The sequence below is a fragment of the Pseudonaja textilis genome, chromosome 7 (genome assembly GCF_049901715.1).
Source record: "Pseudonaja textilis isolate UNSWEBS1 chromosome 7, rPseTex1.2, whole genome shotgun sequence".
Taxonomy (NCBI): domain Eukaryota; kingdom Metazoa; phylum Chordata; class Lepidosauria; order Squamata; family Elapidae; genus Pseudonaja; species Pseudonaja textilis.
The window spans coordinates 3,896,307-3,911,590 of NC_141996.1; the positions used below are offsets into that span (position 1 = coordinate 3,896,307).

At 49.2% G+C, this 15,284-nt stretch overlaps 1 protein-coding gene across 1 annotated transcript in view; it reads right to left on the reverse strand.

Annotated features, from left to right (window-relative positions):
- Positions 1–15,284, reverse strand: part of EMSY (EMSY transcriptional repressor, BRCA2 interacting) — a 53,165-nt gene that overhangs the window by 13,437 nt on the left and 24,444 nt on the right. Inside the window, 9 exon segments of the mRNA XM_087936903.1 lie at positions 666–864; positions 4,303–4,476; positions 6,026–6,162; positions 7,907–7,942; positions 10,010–10,183; positions 10,961–11,110; positions 12,195–12,230; positions 12,233–12,409; positions 14,219–14,519. Coding sequence (XP_087793029.1) covers positions 666–864; positions 4,303–4,476; positions 6,026–6,162; positions 7,907–7,942; positions 10,010–10,183; positions 10,961–11,110; positions 12,195–12,230; positions 12,233–12,409; positions 14,219–14,519 — 1,384 coding nt within the window.

Below are 15,284 nucleotides of genomic sequence, written 5' to 3' on the forward strand. Positions count from 1 at the left end.
AGGACCATCTGGGAGTTATGTGCTGACTTCGGGGCCTCCAGTATCTGGCAGCAGTGAGGCAGAGAAATGTTCCCAGTGCGCGTATGTGCAGAGCTGCCAGAAGGCAAGAGCAGCTAAGACAAAAGGGGCGATTCGGGAGGAAGGCTTGGAAGTGATTGCCCCTCCCCTAAGGTCTCAAAGACAGGCAAAGGTAGGAAAACCTTTGCAGGAAGCAACTTCGTTCGCTCTGATCAGTTTGGACTCTGAAAGCTCCGTGTTTAATTTGTTCTCCGTTTTGGTTTTAAAAGACTTAATTGGGACTTTAGTCATTAGCAGCACTTCACGTCAGATAAGATGCATTCTTACCAGAGTTCTCTCCAAGAACTTTGGCAGATGTCCCTGGGACTAATTATAAACCGGTTAAGACTCATTCTGGGCTGTCAATGACAATTATTCACAGCCACTGAACTAAAATAAAAGAGTTTGGGATTTTATGTGTGTTTGTTGGTGTCTCAGGAAGCCTTGGTCAGAACACCAGTGGCTGATGGACCACAACATGGCCTGGGCTAGGGCTTTCTGTCCCAGGAAAGACTGACAAAAACACTCCAAGGGGAACCTAAAAGGCCTTCTCCAGCAAACATCAACCCCAGTAGATTTCCCCTGAGTCAAATCTCTACGCCGTTCACCTTGGGAACTTTGGATGGACTCCACCGAAGAGGAACTGCTGTCGGTATAGACCAGAGGTTCTTCCTTCACCTCTGGCAGAAACGCGTTGCTGGTCTCTACCACGCGAGAGGCCTGTTGAAGGGTCTCCGTCACCAGCTGCCTCGCCTGCTCGCTGACCACCGTGGCCTGGAAGGTCACTGGCTTGGGTTTGATGAGGACCTACAAGGGAAGCAAAGTGTTCTGGCTTCAGGAGTCAGGATCCACAGGGACATCTTTCCCACAGCCAGTGAGGGGAAGTAAGGGGACTGTGATGACTAACAAAGTCACCAAAGTAGATAAATTCCCTTTAATGCCTCCAACTTGGCCCCCAATGTCCAGTTATCCTCGGCTGGAGATCAAACTCTTCCAAAAACAGTCTACGAAAGGAAGAAATGCAGTCCGAACCCAAAGAAATTTAAAAAAACAACAACACAAACCAAGATGAAGTAATTAACATGACAGGCCAGGATGATAAATTGCAGACTTCCAAAAACATAAGGCGGCACCCACAGTTGGATGGACGCCAAAACCCAGATAAGCCTCGACAAAGAGAATGCACACTTTGCTTCCGGCAACTTTGCCATGCAGAGTTTGCCCTTTTAAACAGTCTTCCCAGCTGCAGCCCATGGAGGGCATCAGGGCCCTTTCCTCCTCCCGTAAACCATGTTGCTCCCTTATCCGTTCCTCCCTACGTGCCCTAGGATGAAGAGGGGGTGGGCCTGGGTCTTCCTCTGAATGCCTAGCTGGCGTATGCCCTTCCCCAGTTTCCTCCACAACCACTGGAGCCACATTCCCACTCCCTGTCAGCTGTTCCACCTCTCCCTCGGAATCAGATTCCAACAGGGGCATGACAGGGAGGGAGATAGGGCCACCAGAAGCTGTGCTCCGTTAGCAGTTCCCTTGCTTACAACAGGGGTTTGTCTCCAAGAAGAGGCAGTCAAGCTATTCTCCAAAGGACCTGAAGGCAGGACAACAAGCAATGGATGGAAACTTATCAAAGAGAGAAAGCAACCTGGAATTAAGGAGCAATTTCCTAACAGCGAGAACAATTAATCACTGGAACAATTTATCTCCAGAAATTGTGAGTGTTCCATCACTGGAGGTTCTTGAGAAGAGATTGGAGAGCTATTTGTTTGAACCATTACAGGGTCTTCTACTTGAACAGAGAGGGTTGGACTAGAAGACCTCCAAGGTCCCTTTGTTATTCTGTAAACCAACGGGAAAATTACTGTAAAGAGTCATAATAAATTTGTTGGCCTTTTAAGATATTTCTCCTGGAAAAGACCCAGAAGGTATTCTCTCGGGATCTTGTCAAAGGTGAATTGGTAGGATTCCAAAGATTTTAGTGCTCCAGTATCTGAGGGGCTGCCCCCCAAAGAAGAGGGAGTCAAGCTATTCTCCAAAGCACCGGAAGGCAAGACAAGAAGCAACGGATGGAAACTAAGCAAGGAGAGAAGCAACCTAGAACCAAGGAGAAATTTCCTAACAGTGAGAACAATTAATCCATGGAACAACTTGCCACCAGAAGTTGTGAGTGCTCCAACACTGGAAGTTTTTAAGAAGATGTTGGACAACCATTTGTCTGCAGCGGTGTAGGCCAAGGGTCTTCAAACGTGGCAAGTTTAAGACTTGTGGACTTCAACTCCCAGGATTCCTGAGCTAACCTGACTGGAGGAGGAATTCCGGGAGTTGAAGTCCACAAAGTCTTGAAGCTGTCAAGTTTGAAGACCCCTACTCTACAGTATCTATCATCTATCTCCATCTCCATCCATCCCTATCTCTATCTCTATCTATCTATCTATCTAATCCAAGGGTCTTCAAACTTGGCAAGTTTAAGACGTGAGGACTTCAACTCCCAGGATTCCTGAGCTAACATGACTGGAGGAGGAATTCCGGGAGTTGAAGTCCACAAGTCTTAAAGCCATCAAGTTTGAAGAGCCCTGATCTACAGTGTCTATCTTCTATCTCCATATCTATCTCCCTATCTATCATCTATCTAGCTTGTCTCTCTGTCTCTCTCTCTGTCTGTCTCTCTCTCTAATCCAAGGGTCTTCCACCTTGGCAAGTTTAAGGCTTGTGGACTTCAACTCCCAGGATTCCTGAGCTAACATGACTGGAGGAGGAATTCTGGGAGTTGAAGTCCACAAGTCTTAAAGCCATCAAGTTTGAAGAGCCCTGATCTACAGTGTCTATCTTCTATCTCCATATCTATCTCCCTATCTATCATCTATCTAGCTTGTCTCTCTGTCTCTCTCTCTGTCTGTCTCTCTCTCTCTAATCCAAGGGTCTTCCACCTTGGCAAGTTTAAGGCTTGTGGACTTCAGCTCCCAGGATTCCTGAGCTAACATGACTGGAGGAGGAATTCTGGGAGTTGAAGTCCACAAGTCTTAAAGTTGCCATGTTTGAAGACCCCTGATCTACAGTATCTATCTTCTATGTCCATGTCCATCTCTGTCTGTCTGTCTGTCTGTCTATCTATTGACTGTCTGTCTATCTACCTATCTATCTAATCCAAGGATCTTCAAACTTGGCAACTTTACGACTTGACTGGAGGAGGAATTCTGGGAGTTGAAGTCCACAAAGTCTTAAAGCTGTCAAGTTTGAAGACCACCTTGGTATAGGCCATCTAGTCCAACTCCCGCCCAAACAGGAGACCCTACGCCCGTGATGTTGAACCTATGGCACGTGTGCCGGAAGTGGCACGCAGAGCCATTTCTGTTGGCACACGAGCCTTGCCCGGAACAGATCCACTGCGCATGCACCTCCCACCAGCCGATTGTCGGGTATCTGCCGCGCATGTGCAGGGGAATTGGGGGGGGGAGGCTTGTTGCATGCACATTGCATTACGGGTGCAGGCACGTGTGCGCGCACACTTTCAGCACATGACAACAAAAAGGTTAGCCATCACTGCCCTACACCATTTTGGAGGGGTTGACCTCTTCCTCTTTGTGGCAGCCCCTCAAATACTGGAATATTGTCAGGATTCCGGCAGTTACGACCCTCAGCCCGCCAGTTAGCCAAGCTGTTCCGGTCCATATCTCAGAGTCAGCTATCTGTCAGGATTCTGGCAGTTACTCCAATTAAATGAGCCACACTCCCAAAACTAAAAAGGATTTATTAGAAGTTAACATGCCGGCATTAGCCTGGTCGTAGCCCACTCTGAGATACGTAATTCACTGTCACCTTTGACCTTGGTTTTCCCCCACCCTGCCCTCTGGGTGTATCGTAATTCATATTTTCCAATGGGACACCTCCATAGCCAAGAGTCATCAATCATGCTCTCCAATTAGATTTTTGCACGGCAGAAACTTCAGTCATCTAATCGGTCTTTGAAGAAAATATGAATGGAATGTACTTTCGATTCCACACTGCCGCCCGCTCTTTGAAACTCCCCCCTACTTTCTGTTGACATCTATAAAACGCGTACATAAAATGTTTTATGAGTTGACAGCTATCATGGGTTGTCCCCCAAAACTCCCAGCCCTTCTCTTCACTAGACGGGCCGTTCCCAAATCCTGCAGCCGTTCTTCGTATTTCTCCTGTGACCCCTTGGTACAATTAATTGCCCGCCTCTGAGGTTGACTCTGCTCACCCGAAGACTACAAAAATAAGGCATACCTGAGTTTTCCCTTGCTGTCCGTATACAATTTTGGTGGGGATAATTTTGGTTGCCGGCTGGACACCGGAGCCGATTCCTTTCGGCTGCGTGACGATCATTTTCGTGATGGGCCGGGTGGCAGTGATGATGGCTGGTTTGGCACCGGCTGGGACGGTTTGGATCGTTTTCTCCCCCTGAAAACAACAACAATAATTTAACGTCCTACAGCAGTGGTCGCCAACCGGTGGTCCGCAAGAAAATTTGGGTGGTCCTCAGAGAAATGTCACCCCCCCCAGAGCACCTCCCAAAGCAATTAATCCGGGTTGCGCAGGGACGCAAGACTGCGCCGCCCGCGTGGCCCGCGTGAACCCTCCCCGCCTAATCACTCCTGACCCGGCAAACTTGCCTGCTAAGTTGCTATTTTTCCTTTTTTCCCCCCGACCATCAGCTGTTCTGCTGTGCCGGGAGATTTAGATTAGCTAGAAAGCAGGAAATCGTTGGCTTTCTTGCTTTCTAGCTAATCTTTAGATCTTCGGCTCTGCTTTTAAGCAGAGCTGAACCTTCCTTAGGACTGAAGCTTCTATTATTCAGTGCAGACTCAGATAGCCGATGGCAGAAAGGTAGATCTCTGAGTGAATCTGTGATTCTGCGAGCAACTTAATCTGCCTGCCTGCTTTGCCTGATTTTGGGTAAAAGTTCCTCTTTTTTTATAAAAAATTCAATATTTACATAAATATTTATAATATTTACATACAAACCATGCCCAGCCAGTCACATGATCACCAAGCCACAAACACAAATTAGGCCACATCCACAGAACCAGTTAAGAAATTTGAATCCCATTCCTGCCTCTGTCTCTCTCTCTGGACAATAAAACCAATGAATTGGCTGAAAAACAGGTTCTATCCCAGAGCAGTAACTATATTCTAACCATAACGGGTCAGCCTGAGCTGTTCCCGCCTTCTCTCTACTCGCCATGCTCTCGGATCAGGAGGGGGAAGTCCTTGCTCATCACCTGAGCTCTGTCTCTCATGTCCACTGCCTAGCCTCTCTCTGTGTGTCTGTGTGTGTGAGAGAGAGAGAGGGTGGGGGAGAGAGAAGTTAGGTCAGATCTCTCTCTCTCCCACCAACGACAGCAAGCCACCGTCAGTCAAAATTCACACTAGTGGTCCGCGGGATTTAAAATTATGAATTTGGTGGTCCCTGAGGTCCAAAAGGTTGGCGACCCCTGTCCTACAGGCTTTTGATGTCCTGTGGCTGCCTTAAGAAAGTTCAAAACATCCTTAAAGATCCATCTCATGCTGGGCATCCTTTTTTTTTTGAACTATTACCATCTGGCAGATGGTTCAGGACAATAAAACCAATGAATTGGCTGAAAAACAGCTTCTATCCCAGAGCAGTAACTATATTCTAACCATAACAGGTCACCCTGAGCTGTTCCCGCCTTCTCTCTGCTCTCCATGCTCTCGGATCAGGAGGGGGAAGTCCTTGCTCATCACCTGAGCTCTGTCTCTCATGTCCACTGCCTAGCCTCTCTTGGTTATCCTGTCCTCCTTCCTCCCTGCCTACAAGCCGTCCCAATCCTGAAAGGCCCTGGCCTGCTCTTCCCCATTTTCCTCCGAAGTCAAGGAAGCTGCCCCCCTCAATCTCTGTCGGCTCCAGTTCCGGCTCCTTTCCTCCCGCTGACTCAGGCTCTGACAGGGACATGATAGTGTTGCTGTTCTCCGGCGGATGCGGACTTACCCCTGCGTTCAACAATGTCGTGACCACATTTTTTCCGGGAAGTCCTTGAATGGTGGTGCCCTTTCCCGCGGTTTTCTGCACAACGATGACGTTGGGCTTCGACGTCACCGGGATTGTGGTGATCTTGGTGGTCGTTCCTTGAGGAGGGAGGAAAACAGCAAAGGCCACGGATTTGAAGGAGGAGCCACGCCTCACATTATAGGTAGTCACACTATAGGTAGTCCTCAACTTACGACCACAGCGCCCCCTCCCCCCAAAAAATTCCGTTGCTAAACGAACTAGTCGAACTAGTAGGGAGCATTACCCAAAACCCTGACAGATGGTTGTTGAGAGTGAATTTTGCCCCGTTTTACAACCTGTCTTGTTTGATCGTGATAGGCTCAAGGTTTACTCAGCCTTCCCTCCTCCCGAGGTCGGTAAAATGAGGAGTCAGATTCTTAGGGGCAATAGGCTGACTCTATAAACCGCTTAGAGAGGGCTGGGAAGCATTATGAAGCGGTATATAAGTCTAAGTGCTATTGCTTTTGTGCGTTTATCTTTTTATCATTTCCTTCTTACTGTGTACAGGTGTTATACATTTTTTAAATCTTTTTAATACTGTAAACCACCCAGAATTACATTGGGGTAAGATGGACAAGCCAATAAATTTAATACATAATAATAATAATACAGGTAGTCCTCGCCTTACGAGCACAATTGAGCCCAAGATTTCTGTGGCTAAGTAAAACCTTTGTTCAGTGAATTCTGCCCCGTTTTATGACCTTCTTTGCCACATTCGCTGTTAAGCGAATCACCACGCCTGTCCAATTAGTAATGCGGTCGTTAAATGAATCGGGCATCCCACTTGACTTTGCTTGTCAGGAGGTTGCAAAAGGGGATCCCGGGGCTCTACAACCATCATAAGTAGGAATTGGTGGCCAAAGCATTTGAATTTTGATCACGCCACTATGGGGACACTACAGCCGTTGTAGAAACAGTTATAAGTCGCTTCTCAGTGCCGTGGCCACTTCGAACGTGTCAGGGTTCCGAAGATTGCCCCAATTAAACCATGAGCCTCGAGCCAAGCTTCAAAAAAACTAAGATTTATTAGGAGCAACATGCCGGCATTAACCTAAATCAGTGATGGCGAACCAGTGGCATGCAGAACCGTTTGTGCCGGCATGCGAGCCGCCGGCCTACTTACCTCACTGCGCATGCGCGGCCCTCCCAGCTGATTTTTCGGGCTGTTTGAGGCCTTTTTCGGCCTCCCAGAGGCTTGAGGAAAGCCTCTGCAGCCTTTGCAGGTCGAAAAATAGGCCCGTCTCATCACTTCCTGTATTTCCGGAAATACCGGAAGTGACGAAATCGGCCCATTTTTTTGGCCTGCAAAGACTGCAGAGGCTTTCCTCAAGCCTCTGGGAGGCCGAAAAAGACCTCCAACAGGCCGAAAATCAGCTGGGATGCACAGTGTAGGTAAGGCGGTGGCGGGTGTGTGTGTGTGTGTGTGTGGCGTGCGCACATTGCCTTCTGGGCGCTAACACGCACGCGCACACAATTTTTGGAACAGGAGCCCAAAAAGGTTAGCCACCACTGACCTAAATGAAGCCAACTCTGGCATACTTAAGCTGAGTGCTGTAAGTCAAAGGCCACCTGTACCAAGGAGATTAAAAAGCCTCTCAGTGTTGTCAAGACCCTCGGAAAGAAATCAAGACAAATGGTTTATTAGGGCAGGTGGGGGTCTCCAACCTTGGCAACTTTACGACTTGCGGACTTCAACGCCCATGAATTCTGGGAGTTGGACGTCCACAAGTCGTAAAGTTGCTGGCTGGGGAATTCTGGGATTTGAAGTCCACAAATTGTCAAGGTTTGGGAGACCCCCTGTCCTAGAACATAGTTGGGTACCTTTCTGCTGGAAATAGGTCTTCATCAGGGAGTTACCTGAAAGAAAAATGAAAATAAAAATAGCTTGGTGTCATTAAGACGGGAAACTTAGGGTGAGGAGTTTCTGAGAGGCTGGTTAAACATCCGGCACGCATTGCAACATCTGGCCCGTTTAATTTTCAGGACAGGCAGACTCCTCGACTATTTTCACTGGCAGAGGGCTGCAGGAGGCGGCCGCAGCCGAAAACAGTGGCCGAGCTGGCCATGCCCAACCTGGCAATGCCCCCCCTCCCCACAGCCCCGCCAAGGTCAAACACAACCCGAAATTGACATATGCGTAGCCATTTTATTTAGCCTTATTATATATTCCTTTTCTTTCTTTCTCTTTGCTGGTTATGGGGGGGCGGGATGGGCTTCGGGCTTGCCACATTCTTAAGGTGGGAAGAGTGGAGATAAGAGTTGTTTAGGCTAGGTGGTTCTTCTTCTCGCGAGAACAAAAGCTGATCCTCCTGAGAGCTGGAGGTGGAGATTGTTGACACAGGGCCAACGTTGATTTACTTCTATTGGGGAATGTGACTTTTGGGGGCTGTTTCTAATTTCCAGTATTATGTGGTCTAATTCTGGGTTGTGTCAGATCCGGAATCACAACGGACTTTGACAATTGGATGCTTTCCTAAATGAAAGAAATTGCTTTGGAAGATGGACGTTGCTCTTTTCTTTTTAAATGGATCTCATCCCTTGGAAACCTGACACCTGATGCAGCCCTCAATGAAATTGAGCTTGACATTCCTGTTCTAGAGTCTCAACGTCGTTTCTTCTATCGTGGCGACCAAAACTGGATGCCACATTCCACGTGTGGCCTTACCAAGGCCTTATAAAGTGGTATTAACAAACATCACACGACATGATCTTGATTCTCTCCCTCTGTTAATGCAACTTAGGATTGCATTGGCTTTTTTGGGCTGCTGCAAGCACAGGGCTGGCTCCTATTTAAGTGGTTGTCCACTGGGATTCCAAAATCCCTCTCACGGTTACCGGCGTTAAGCCAAGTTTCACCTAGTCTGTACCGATATACAGTATTTCCTGGCCTAAGTGTAAAACTACTTTTATCTACGTTGAGTTTCATGTTTCTGGAAAGGCCCGAATGTTCAAGTCTGACAGGATCTTTTTGGATCCCAAGCTTGTCTTCTAGGGCCTAGAAAAGGCTGTTGGCTATTCCTGACAGCTCTGCGTCTTTTGCAAATTTGCAAGGGTTTGTGATGACCCAAAGGGCCGTGGCACAAAGGCAACACAGTCATATAAGTAAAAAGAGTCCCTTTAATACTTCCAACTTTGCCCCCAATGTCCAGGTTACCTTCGGCTGGAGAAAAAAACTCTCCCAAGAACAGTCTTTTAAGGGGAGGAAATTCAGTCCAAAAACAAAGTAGATGCAAACTGTAGATAAAAATCCACACAAACCACGCTGCAGTAATTAACTTGACGGGGCAGGAGAAGGAATTGCAGGCTTGAAGGGCCAGCAAAACACACACAGTTGGGAAGATGCCAGAAACCCAGATAAGCCTCGACAATACCAGATAACTCATGGTTTGATCTCAACAATTTGCTCTGCGCAAACTCCCTTTTTAAACACTGTGTTCCCAGCTGCAGCTAATGAAGGGAATCAGGGCCCTTTCCTTCCCCGTAAGCCATGCAACTCACGTTGCTCCCTTCTCTATTCCTCCCTGCGTGCCGTAGGATGAAGAGGGGGGTGGGCCTGGGTCTTCTTCTGAACTCCCTCTCCCTTGTTCTACCTTCCCCCTGCTCTGCCCAGCTGGACTTTGCCCTTCCCCGGTTTCTTCCACAGTCAACGGAGCCACACTCCTACTCCATGTCAGCTGCTCGGCCTCCCCCTCCGAATCAGATTCCGACAGGGGCGTGACACTATCCCTTCCCCCTATTCCCAGTCCTTGGTCACTACAGCACCTACTGGTTTCTACTGCCTTCCTTTGGGGGTCTATTATGGCTGAAATAGCAAACTTGCAGCAAAATAAGCTGGGTGCATGAAACCACGTCTCTCTAAATTTCAGGGGGTGTTTTTCCTCCCTTGATTCATTTCCAATTAAACAGTGGCCCGTGACTACCTACCGGAAACAAGGTTGCTGCTGATAATCTTGCCTCCCAGCGTGGCGAGCGATTTGGGGACCACGGTGATGATGCTACCGCTAGTAGTTTTCACGTAGGTGGCTGCACCAGGCGTGCCCGTCACTCGTGCCCCTATGGAAGGGCTCACGGTCGGACGGGTGTAAGTCGCTTGAGTGCCTAGTTTAAGGGGGGGAAAGAGAGAGAGAAACCAGAGTAAGATATCCGTTTATGGCAAGGGTCTTCCATCTTGGCAAGTTTAAGACTTGTTTACTTGAACTCCCAGAATTCCTCCTCCAGCCATGTTAGCTCAGGAATTCTGGGAGTTGAAGTCCACAAGTCTTAAACTTGCCAAGTTCGAAGACCCTTGGAATAGATAGATAGATAGATAGATAGATAGATAGATAGATAGATAGATACGGAGATAGAAGATAGATACTGTAGATCGGGGTCTTCAAACTTGGCAAGTTTAAGACTTGTGTACTTGAACTCCCAGAATTCCTGAGCTAATATGACTGAAGGAAATCTGGACCAATCACCAGGAGACTTTGAGCTCTAGTCCCGCCTTAGGCATGAAATCTGGGCGAATCACCAGGGGACAGTGAGTTCTAGTCCTGCCTTAGGTACGAAAGCCGGTCAGGGAAGCCTCACTTAACAACTGCCTTGCTTAGCAATGGAAACTGTGGCCCTGATTGTGGCCGTAAGTCAAGGACCACTTGTAATAGGATTGCAAACAGGTCCATTTTTGTTTTTTGTTTTAAGGCATAGAAATATATCGCTTGTTGTTTTGCCCCGTGAAGATCAGTTCACGAGTTGGGAGCCTGGTGCTACCAGCCCCGCTGCCCTCCCAGTGGAAGGAACCGCCTTCGGTAGGAACGCTCGCTTGTCTCCCCTCCTCCTCCTCCTCCGCCCGCCATGGAAACTGGCTGGGGTGAACGGACGGACGGACGGACTCACCGGCTGGGGCCGTGACCAGCTTGGTGGTCATGATGGTCCCGTTGCTGCTCACCACCATGATGGGAGAATTGCTGCTGCTGGGCAGAGTCGCCGTGACGGGTTTGGGGAGGATTTTGCTGGGCTGCACCTGCTGGGTGATGATTTTGACACCTGGGGAGGAGAGGTGGAACAGGGTAGCAGAGGGAGGAAAGAAGGAAGGAGAGGAAGGAGAAAAGGAGGGAAGGAGGAAAGAAGGGAGAAAGGAAAGAAGGAAGGGGAGGAAAGGAGGGATGGAGGAAGGGGGAGGAAAGAGGGAGGGAGGAAAGAAGGAGAGGAAGGAGGGAGGGAAGGAAAGAGGAAAGGAGGAAATAGGAAGGAAGCAAGGAGAGAGGAAGGAAGGAGAAGGAGGGAAGAAGGAAGGAAGGGGGAGGGAGGAAAGGAAGGAAGAAAAGAAGGAGGGAGGGTAGGAAGGAGGAAAGAAGGAAGGAAGGGAGAGAGGGAGGAAGGAGGGAGGAAAGAAGGTAGGAAGGAGGAAAGAAGGAAGGAAGGAGAGAGGGAGGAAGGAGGGAGGAAAGAAGGGAGGAAGGAGGAAGCGAGGAAGGAAGGGGAAGGGAGGGAGGAAAGGAAGGAAGAAAAGAAGGGAGGGAGGGAGAGAAGGAAGGAAGGAGGAAGAGAAGAAGGAAGGAGAGGAAGGAAGGAATGAGGGAAGGGAGCAAAGAAGGAAATGAGGAAGGAAGGAAGGGAGGAGAGGGAGAGAGGACAGGGTGAGGAAGAGAAAGTTTAAGGACGCAGCTAGGATCTTAAAGCAGGTTAACCATTAACATTCAGAGATGGTTAAAGTACAGATAGTCCTCCACTTACAACCCTTTGTTTAGCAAACATTCAAAATTACAACAGGACTGAAAAAACTGACTGTTTCTCACACTTACAGCCGTTGTCACCTCCCCAGGTGATCCCAATTCGGATGCTTGGCCAATGACTCGTATTTACGATGGCCGCAGGGTCCCAGGGTCCCCTCGGGCGACCTTCCGGTGAGCCAAGTCCACAGGGAAGCCCAGATTTGCTTAACCACCGGATTCTAACTTCCTAAATCGCAGCACACCCTTTACCGACTGTGGCGGGAAAGGTCGTAACATCGGGGAACAAAGCTTGCCGAACCACCGTCTTGGCTTAGCCGCGGAAACTTTGGCGCTCGAGGGCGGCCGTAACCTCACCCACCCATCACTGGGGACGATACAACCCCGTTTGGCCATACCTGATTCTTGCTTGATCTGGATGGTTGGCTTAATGTTGGGGGCAGTGGGGACTGCTGGGGTGCCGGGGTTGGCTGGGGTTGAGGCGGGGCGGCCAGCGACGCCGAAGTCAGCGGCTGCTTGGGGAACTGGGCGAGGATCTGGCTGGGCGTCCCCACCAGGCTCTTCGGAGACGGTAGGCGGGCGGCGGCCATCTTGATCGCGGAAGTGCACACGCCTGCAAGAAAGAGAGGAGGGCAGAGAGTCAGGATGGGGGAACGTTCTCGAATTCAGCCAGCCAAGGAAGCTCACACAATCCTTGTGTCGGGTGGTGCTCCGTTCAAAATACAAGAAAGAAACGCTTATAGGCTCCATAGATTAGAGAAAAGATATCTTTTACTGAAAATGAAGTGGTAGCAACCGTAGAATTCTGAATCTGAGAAAATCAGGCGCGCAAACCACACGTACAAAGCGCTGGAAATGTTCCCACCCCCAATAGTTCGAAGGATTCTTCCAATTAAAAGTTGTGAATATGATCAGGTGGACATCTTCAGGTGGGGGTGAGGCCTCTGTCCGTTGACCTTGGCGTATTTTGATAAACGTTTGCAGCTGCGCAGAGAAAAGAAAGCTAAGCGAGAAATAGAAACCTAAAGAAGGAATTTATACTCCCCCTCCTCATTTTACACAACACTAGAATGTAACACCTCCAGCTCGCTTCCCAGACTTTACTCCCTCCTCCCCCCGTTACTTATGGCACCCTAAAGATGCAAATCAATAGTAGAAGATCTTGAAGGCTGACATCTTGGTTAAAGCAGTGCGATTCCTACCTATTCGGTGATGGTGCGTAGGCGCACGGCACCTAACACACGTGCACCTTTTTACACACCAGCTGAGGCCTGCAGCGCCGATCAGCTGAGAGGATAAAGAAGAGAAAAGCACAAGGGCAGTGGGTTTTTTTAAAAAAAAATCCTAAAAGAGGACCCGACCTGGGCCGCTCACATTGCAGCCCCGAAAGGGCCCCGCAGAGATGATACTAGCTTGAGGCTTCTCCGAAAACAACTGGATTAAAAAAACCTGCTGGTGACCTTCTACCGCTGCACCATAGATCCCGAGCTTGTCTTCTGGCCTGTTGGCTATTCCTGACACCTTTGTGTCTTTTGCCAATTTGCAAGAATTCCTCTTTCTATCCCTTCCCCCGATTCCCAGTCTTTGGACACTACAGCACCCACTGGGTGCTGTAATGCCTTCCTTTGGGGTCTATTGGTGGCCAGTTTTGAGTTTCTAAGTGTTACCCTAAAAGAGGACCTGATCTGGGGGTGCTTACATGGCAGCCCTGGTCAAAAGGGCCCAGCAGAGATGATACTACCTGAGGCTTCTCAGGAAACAACACCTGAATGAAAAACTGCTGGTGACCTTCTACCGCTGCACCATAGAGAGCATCTTAACTTCCTGCACCTCTGTATGGTTTGCCAATTTCCACAGGGGCGGATAGGACAGCACTCCAGAGGGTTAACATCATTGCCCAGAAGATCATTGGTTGCTTTCTCCCCTCTTTGGAAAAGCTTTGTAGCTCCTGTTGCCTTAAGAAAGTTCAAAATATTTTCAAAGATCCATCTCATTCTGGACACCCCCTTTTTTTTTAACTATTACCATCTGGCAGGATGGTATAAGGATAATAAATAGGGATAATAAATAGTAATAAAAACAAGGACAAATAGGCTGAAAAACAGCTTCCACCCCAGGGCAGTGTCAGGATTCTGGCAGTTACTGCTTTGGGGGTGACATTTCTCTGCAGACCACCAAAAATTTTTTCACAGATCAACCAGTGGCACCACTGGTTGGTGACCACGGCTGTATATTATCGTATATAAAGAAGTTTTTTCTCTAAAGGAGTCCTGCTGAATTATTTACTTGTTTGCTGGTTGGATTGCTGCAAACTCTTAACACTAAACACACACACACACACACACACACACACACACACACACAGAGAGTGTCATTAAGCTACAGGACTTTCCCTTCTTCCTCAAATAGACCAGCCTCTTACCCTGCGCCACCGTCGACATAACCACGGATGGGGTAGAGGACACCACGGTGGTCACCGCAATGGTGCTGGGCGTGGAAGAAGGCGTGGAACAGCTCCCCGCAGTGAGGCTAGTGGTGGTGGCGGTGGTGGTGCTGTTGTTAACCAGGGCGGACTGGGAAGCCGTAATGACCACGGGCTGCTTCTGGGTGGTGGACGCTATCACCGACGTTGGGATGAGTTTGGTGACGGCTGCGTAGTTGTGGGATTTGGAGAGGATGTTGGGGACGAACGTGGAGCTGGGCGAGGTGGTCACGATGATTACCTGGAAGAGAACCACGAGACACTTTGGACAGAGGGTCGGATACGATCGTTTTCCCGTTATGAACAGGGCTCAAAAACAAGCGGAATTCAGGTGGTCCTGGACTTACAACCGTTCGTTTAGTGACTGATGGAAATTAGGGGGGAAAAAGGGATTTGCCACCAGACTTGCAGCTACAACTACAGCGAGCCACGGCGGCGCAGTGGTTAGAGTGCAGTACTGCAGGCTACTTCTGCTGACTGCCGGCAATCTTAGACACTCAAAAGAGCCATAAGGGCCCTAACCAGAAGCACCGCCGTTCAATTCTGGAGCCGACTGGAAGTCCAGTCCCCCAACCATAGAGTTCTCCTCCTAGCACGGCAGGCTTCTTCCTCTGCTTGTCCTAACCGAAAGTCCTATCAATTGTGGAGCCAATGGGAAAGCCCGCCCCTTGCCATAGAGCGGTGATGGCGAACCTTTTTGTTGTGGTGTGCCAAAAGCACATGCGTGCGTGTGCCGACACCCACAATACATGTGCCCCGTCCCCTGCACATGTGCATGCAACACCTCCACACACACTTACCTGCACTGCGCATGCGCGTGCCTCCCAGTTGATTTTTGGACTGTTTGAGGCCTTTTTCAGCCTCCCAGAGGCTCGAGGGAAGCCTCTGCAGCCTCAGGAGGCTGAAAAAATGGCCCTTCCGGAAATACCGGAAGTGTCTGTTTTCAGCCTCCGGAGGGCCTTTGGAGCCTGGGGGAGGCCATTTTTGCCCTCTTGGGGGCTCGAGG